At 50.8% G+C, this 7,633-nt stretch overlaps 1 protein-coding gene across 1 annotated transcript; it reads right to left on the reverse strand.

Annotated features, from left to right (window-relative positions):
- Positions 1–2,442: 2,442 nt before the first annotated feature.
- On the reverse strand, positions 2,443–7,053 carry LOC129832502 (uncharacterized). The gene is made up of 2 exons (XM_055896624.1): positions 5,521–7,053; positions 2,443–2,451 (listed from the first exon to the last, which is right to left on the reverse strand). Exons 1-2 carry the CDS (start codon positions 7,051–7,053, stop codon positions 2,443–2,445), a joined length of 1,542 nt encoding a protein of 513 aa, XP_055752599.1.
- Between the last annotated feature and the right edge of the window lie 580 nt (positions 7,054–7,633).

Genomic DNA, 7,633 nt, shown 5'->3' on the forward strand with positions numbered 1-7,633 from the left:
TCAGCCAGTCCCATAACAGACTATAACCTCCCCTCATCAGCCAGCCCCATAACAGACTGAAACCTCCCCTCATCAGCCAGCCCCATAACAGACTGAAACCTCCCCTCATCATTCAGCCCCATAACAGACGGAAACCTCCCCTCATCAGCCAGCCCCATAACAGACTGAAACCTCCCCTCATCAGCCAGCCCCATAACAGACTGAAACCTCCCCTCATCATTCAGCCCCATAACAGACTGAAACCTCCCCTCATCAGCCAGCCCCATAACAGACTGTAATCTCCCCTCATCAGCCAGCCCCATAACAGACTGTAATCTCCCCTCATCAGCCAGCCCCATAACAGACTGTAATCTCCCCTCATCAGCCAGCCCCATAACAGACTATAACCTCCCCTCATCATTCAGCCCCATAACAGACTGAAACCTCCCCTCATCAGCCAGCCCCATAACAGACTGTAACCTCCCCTCATCAGCCAGCCCCATAACAGACTATAACCTCCCCTCATCAGCCAGCACCATAACAGACTATAACCTCCCCTCATCAGCCAGCCCCATAACAGACGGAAACCTCCCCTCATCAGCCAGCCCCATAACAGACTGAAACCTCCCCTCATCAGCCAGCCCCAAAACAGACGGAAACCTCCCCTCATCAGCCAGCCCCATAACAGACTGAAACCTCCCCTCATCATTCAGCCCCATAACAGACTGAAACCTCCCCTCATCATTCAGCCCCATAACAGACTGAAACCTCCCCTCATCATTCAGCCCCATAACAGACTGAAACCTCCCCTCATCAGCCAGCCCCATAACAGACTGTAATCTCCCCTCATCCCCAGCCCCATAACAGACTGTAATCTCCCCTCATCAGCCAGCACCATAACAGACTGAAACCTCCCCTCATCATTCAGCCCCATAACAGACTGAAACCTCCCCTCATCAGCCAGCCCCATAACAGACTGTAATCTCCCCTCATCAGCCAGCCCCATAACAGACTGAAACCTCCCCTCATCATTCAGCCCCATAACAGACGGAAACCTCCCCTCATCAGCCAGCCCCATAACAGACTGAAACCTCCCCTCATCAGCCAGCCCCATAACAGACTGAAACCTCCCCTCATCAGCCAGCCCCATAACAGACTGAAACCTCCCCTCATCAGCCAGCCCCATAACAGACTATAACCTCCCCTCATCAGCCAGCACCATAACAGACTATAACCTCCCCTCATCAGCCAGCCCCATAACAGACTGAAACCTCCCCTCATCAGCCAGCCCCATAACAGACTGTAATCTCCCCTCATCAGCCAGCCCCATAACAGACTATAACCTCCCCTCATCAGCCAGCCCCATAACAGACTGAAACCTCCCCTCATCAGCCAGCCCCATAACAGACTGAAACCTCCCCTCATCAGCCAGCCCCTGAACAGACTGAAATCTCTCATCAGCCAGCCCCATAACAGACTGAAACCTCCCCTCATCAGCCAGCCCCTGAACAGACTGAAATCTCTCATCAGCCAGCCCCATAACAGACTGAAACCTCCCCTCATCAGCCAGCCCCATAACAGACTGAAACCTCCCCTCATCATTCAGCCCCATAACAGACGGAAACCTCCCCTCATCAGCCAGCCCCATAACAGACTGAAACCTCCCCTCATCAGCCAGCCCCATAACAGACTGAAACCTCCCCTCATCAGCCAGCCCCATAACAGACTGAAACCTCCCCTCATCAGCCAGCCCCATAACAGACTATAACCTCCCCTCATCAGCCAGCACCATAACAGACTATAACCTCCCCTCATCAGCCAGCCCCATAACAGACTGAAACCTCCCCTCATCAGCCAGCCCCATAACAGACTGAAACCTCCCCTCATCAGCCAGCCCCATAACAGACTATAACCTCCCCTCATCAGCCAGCCCCATAACAGACTGAAACCTCCCCTCATCAGCCAGCCCCATAACAGACTGAAACCTCCCCTCATCAGCCAGCCCCTGAACAGACTGAAATCTCTCATCAGCCAGCCCCATAACAGACTGAAACCTCCCCTCATCAGCCAGCCCCTGAACAGACTGAAATCTCTCATCAGCCAGCCCCATAACAGACTGAAACCTCCCCTCATCAGCCAGCCCCATAACAGACTGAAACCTCCCCTCATCAGCCAGCCCCATAACAGACTGAAACCTCCCCTCATCAGCCAGCCCCATAACAGACTGAAACCTCCCCTCATCAGCCAGCCCCATAACAGACTGAAGCCTCCCCTCATCCGCCAACCCCAGAGGGAAGCGTCTCAGCTCTCACATGACGAGACAGAAATGTCAATTCAGCCATCTACTAAAGATTCCCCAGTCACATTGTATCAAGCTGTGTTGTCCACCAGAGATGGTCGGAATGGATATTTTGGTATTTGGTATTTTATTAGGATCCCCATTAGCTGTTGCAAAAGCAGCAGCTACTCTTCCTGGTGTCCACAAAAAAACATGGAACATAATATAGAATGACATAATACAGAACATCATTAGACAAGAACAGCTCAAGGACAGAACTACATACATTTTTAAAAAGGCACACATAGCCTACATATCAATATAAACACACAAACTATCTGGGTCCAATAGGGGGAGAGGCATTGTGGCGCGAGGTGTTGCTTCATCTGTTTGTAGAAACCAGGTTTGCTGTTTATTTGAGAAATATGAGATGGAAGGAAATTCCATGCAATAAGGGCTCTATATAATACTGTATGTTTTCTTGAATTTGTTCTGGACCTGGGGACTATGAAAAGTCCCCTGGTGGCATGTCTGGTGGGATAACTGTGTGTGTCAGAGCTGTGTGTAAATTGACTATGCAAACAATTTTGAATTTTCAAACACATTAAAGTTTTTTATAAAAAGAAGAAGTGATGCAATCAGTCTCTCCTCAACTCTTAGCCAAGAGAGACTGGCCTACGTAGTATTTATATCAGCCTTCTGATTATAATGAAGAGCAAGATGTGTCGCTCTGTTCTGGTCCAGCTGCCGCTTAACTAGGTCTTTCCTTGCAGCACTGGACCACACGACTGGACAATAATCAAGATTAGACAAAACTAGAGCAGAACTTGTGGAGTGTGGTGTCAAAACATCAGAGCATCTCTTTATTACGGCCAGACCTTTCCCCATCTTTACAACCATTCAATCTCTATGTTTTGACCATGACAGTTTACAATCTAAGGTAACGCCAAGTAATTTAGTCTCCTCAACTTGTTCAACAGACACCATTTGTTACCATATTCAGCAGAGGTCTAGCAGTTAAGGAATGATTCGTACCAAATACAATGCTCTTAGTTTAAGAGATGTTCAGGACCAGTTTATTACTGGCCACCCATTCCAAAACAGACTGCAAATCTTTGTTAAGGGTTTCAGTGACTTCATTAGCTGTGGTTTCCGATGCGTATATGGTTGAATCATCAGCCTACACGGACACACATGCTTTGCTTAATGCCAGTGGCAGGTCATTGGTAAAAATATAAAAGAGTAGAGGGCCTAGAGAGCTGCCCTGCGGTACACCACACTTTACATGTTTGACATTAAAGACGCTTCGATTAAAGAAAACCCTTTGAGTTCTATTAGATAGATAACTCTGAATCCACGATGTGGCAGAGGTTGAAAAGCCATAGCACCTAAGTTTTTTCCTTAAAATGTATGCTCAATAATATCAAAGGCTGCACTGAAATCTAACAGTGAACATGTTGAATATGAATCAGGCTGGGGTGCTGACCAGAGATGGTCTGGATGGACATGTTGAATATGAATCTTACTAACCACATGGGGATGAACTAGCTCTTCTGCCATGCTATGTTGTTGTCTTAGGTCTGTCTTTATGTCGTGTTGCGGTGTCTCCTGCCATGCTATGTTGTTGTTTTAGGTCTGTCTTTATGTCGTGTTGTGGTGTCTCTCTTCTGCGATGCTATGTTGTTGTTTTAGGTCTGTCTTTATGTCGTGTTGTGGTGTCTCTCTTCTGCCATGCTATGTTGTTGTTTTAGGTCTGTCTTTATGTCGTGTTGTGGTGTCTCTCTTCTGCCATGCTATGTTGTCGTTTTAGGTCTGTCTTTATGTCGTGTTGTGGTGTCTCTCTTCTGCCATGCTATGTTGTTGTCTTAGGTCTGTCTTTATGTCGTGTTGTGGTGTCTCTCTTCTGCCATGCTATGTTGTTGTCTTAGGTCTGTCTTTATGTCGTGTTGCGGTGTCTCCTGCCATGCTATGTTGTTGTCTTAGGTCTGTCTTTATGTCGTGTTGTGGTGTCTCTCTTCTGCCATGCTATGTTGTTGTCTTAGGTCTCTCTTTATGTCGTGTTGTGGTGTCTCTCTTCTGCCATGCTATGTTGTTGTTTTAGGTCTGTCTTTATGTCGTGTTGCGGTGTGTTCTGCCATGCTATGTTGTTGTCTTAGGTCTGTCTTTATGTCGTTTTGTGGTGTCTCTCTTCTTCTCTCTTTCTTCAACAAGGGTTTCCATTTATGGACGTTTTGTTATTGTAATATTATTATATTATATAACATCATTTATTTATGAAGAAAATAAATAGTAGCAGCTTCAGCTTCAGGTATTTCAAAAACCACAGGTGCACTTTGAGGGGAATCCCTTTTGAGAGAAACAGGACAAGCGCACAGAATATTTTATCTTTGTTGATACAGTACCTGTCAAATTTTTGGACACACCTACTCATTCAAGGGTTTTTCTTATTTTTTTTTTACTATTCTCTCCATTGTAGAATAATAGTGAAGACATCAACACTATGAAATAACAGATATGGAATCATGTGGTAACCGAAAAAGTGTTAAACAAATCAAAATATATTTACTATTTGAGATTCTTCAAAGTAGCAACCCGTTGCCTTGATGACAGCTTTGCACACTCTTGGCAATCAAACCTATTACTGTTGTGTCGTCTGCAAACATGATGATTGAGATGGAGGCGTGCTTGGCCACGCAGTCATGGGTGAACAGTCTCTGTACAGCAGGAAAGGGCTTCAAGACCTCGGGAATTATGTGGGGTCCCCTGCCATTTGTTGGGCTCAATGGCGTTGACACCTCTCACCTCACACCTCCGTGCTAATTGAAGTTGTGTCTGGTCTGTCTGGTCTGTCTGGTCTGTCTGGTCTGTCTCGTCTGTCTGGTCTGTCTGGTCTGTCTGGTCTGTCTCAGTTCCAGGTTGGATGGTGTATTTATCCTTCCGGGTCATTTTGGTCCAAAATGAGGTTGTAGGTTTGGAGTTTTGATCGGGAGTGAAGGTTATGCTGTGGTCGGTGTCATCTTGTATTTGTCCCTGCCAAAAATGCAAGATAATCTCTAAATGTATATTTCCTTGTAGAAACACGCTGAAATATCTGCACATCTGCTTGTGACCTCTCTCTCCAATGTGTTGATTAATCCTGCTGCCCGAGAAATTTAAATAATGTCAGAAACAAAATAATTATTTTGTTATTATTATTAAACAATTATTATACAATTATTAAACAATTTATTATTAAAAACATTTTTTTTAACGAAATCTTTTACTGTCTGAATTTTGTTTTGCTGGGGGAGGGGATTGTTGTGCTGGGGGAGGGGGTTGTTGTGCAGGGGGAGGGGGTTGTTGTGCTGGGGGAGGGGGTTGTTGTGCAGGGGGAGGGGGTTGTTGTGCTGGGGGAGGGGGTTGTTGTGCAGGGGGAGGGGTTTGTTGTGCTGGGGGAGGGGGTTGTTGTGCAGGGGGAGGGGGTTGTTGTGCAGGGGGAGGGGTTTGTTGTGCTGGGGGAGGGGGGTTGTTGTGCTGGGGGAGGGGTTTGTTGTGCTGGGGGAGGGGGTTGTTGTGCAGGGGGAGGGGTTTGTTGTGCTGGGGGAGGGGGGTTGTTGTGCTGGGGGAGGGGGTTGTTGTGCTGGGGGAGGGGGTTGTTGTGCTGGGGGAGGGGAGGGGGTTGTTGTGCTGGGGGAGGGGGTTGTTGTGCAGGGGGAGGGGGGTTGTTGTGCTGGGGGAGGGGGTTGTTGTGCTGGGGGAGGGGGGTTGTTATGCTGTGTGAGGGGAGGGGGTTGTTGTGCTGAGGGAGGGGGTTGTTGTGCTGAGGGAGGGGGTTGTTGTGCGGGGGAGGGGGGGGGGGTTGTTGTGCTGGGGGAGGGGGTTGTTGTGCTGGGGGAGGGGGGGGGTTGTTGTGCTGGGGAGGGGGTTGTTGTGCTGGGGGAGGGGGTTGTTGTGCAGGGGGAGGGGAGGGGGTTGTTGTGCTGGGGGAGGGGGTTGTTGTGCTGGGGGAGGGGAGGGGGTTGTTGTGCTGGGGGAGGGGGTTGTTGTGCAGGGGGAGGGGGTTGTTGTGCTGGGGGAGGGGGTTGTTGTGCTGGGGGAGGGGGTTGTTGTGCAGGGGGAGGGGGTTGTTGTGCAGGGGGAGGGGGTTGTTGTGCTGGGGGAGGGGGTTGTTGTGCTGGGGGAGGGGGTTGTTGTGCTGGGGGAGGGGGTTGTTGTGCTGGGGGAGGGGAGGGGGTTGTTGTGCTGGGGGAGGGGTTTGTTGTGCTGGGGGAGGGGTTTGTTGTGCTGGGGGAGGGGGTTGTTATGCTGTGTGAGGGGAGGGGGGTTGTTGTGCAGGGGGAGGGGGTTGTTGTGCTGGGGGAGGGGAGGGGGTTGTTGTGCTGGGGGAGGGGAGGGGGCTGTTGTGCTGGGGGAGGGGGTTGTTGTGCAGGGGGAGGGGGTTGTTGTGCTGGGGGAGGGGTTTGTTGTGCTGGGGGAGGGGGTTGTTGTGCTGGGGAGGGGAGGGGGTTGTTGTGCTGGGGGAGGGGAGGGGGTTGTTGTGCAGGGGGAGGGGGTTGTTGTGCAGGGGGAGGAGGTTGTTGTGCTGGGGGAGGGGGTTGTTGTGCAGGGGGAGGGGGTTGTTGTGCTGGGGGAGGGGGTTGTTGTGCAGGGGGAGGGGGTTGTTGTGCTGGGGGAGGGGGTTGTTGTGCTGGGGGAGGGGGGTTGTTGTGCTGGGGGAGGGGGGTTGTTGTGCTGGGGGAGGGGTTTGTTGTGCTGGGGGAGGGGGTTAACAGAGCAACAGGTCCCAGTGAGCTAACAGAGCAATAGAGAACCTGCATCCCAAATGACGCCCAGTTGCATATATAGTACTCTATACCAGCAGTAGGCTAGCATCGCAGCATCCCAGCATGTCAGCATCCCAGCATGTCAGCATCCCAGCATGCCAGCATCCCCGCATCCCTGCTTGCCAGCATCCCATCATGCCAGCATGCCAGCATGCCAGCATCCCAGCATCCCAGCATGCCAGCATGCCAGCATCCCAGCATGCCAGCATCCCAGCATCCCAGCATGCCAGCATCCCAGCATGTCAGCATCCCAGCATGCCAGCATCCCAGCATGTCAGCATCCCAGCTTGCCAGCATCCCGGCATGCCAGCATGTCAGCATCCCAGCTTGCCAGCATGCCAGCATGCCAGCATCCCAGCATCCCAGCATCCCGGCATCCCAGTATCCCAGCATGCCAGCATCCCAGCATGCCAGCATCCCATTATCCCAGCTTGCCAGCATCCCAGCATGTCAGCATCCCAGCTTGCCAGCATCCCCGCATCCCTGCTTGCCAGCATCCCATCATGCCAGCATGCCAGCATGCCAGCATCCCAGCATCCCAGCATGCCAGCATGCCAGCATCCCAGCATGCCAG

This window comes from Salvelinus fontinalis, chromosome 33 (assembly GCF_029448725.1).
Source record: "Salvelinus fontinalis isolate EN_2023a chromosome 33, ASM2944872v1, whole genome shotgun sequence".
In the NCBI taxonomy this organism is placed as follows: domain Eukaryota; kingdom Metazoa; phylum Chordata; class Actinopteri; order Salmoniformes; family Salmonidae; genus Salvelinus; species Salvelinus fontinalis.

What these genes read in the sequence shown, in the direction of transcription:
- LOC129832502 (XM_055896624.1), bottom strand. Translation starts at nt 7,053, where the DNA reads ATGCAGGTTCTCTATTGCTCTGTTAGCTCACTGGGACCTGTTGCTCTG.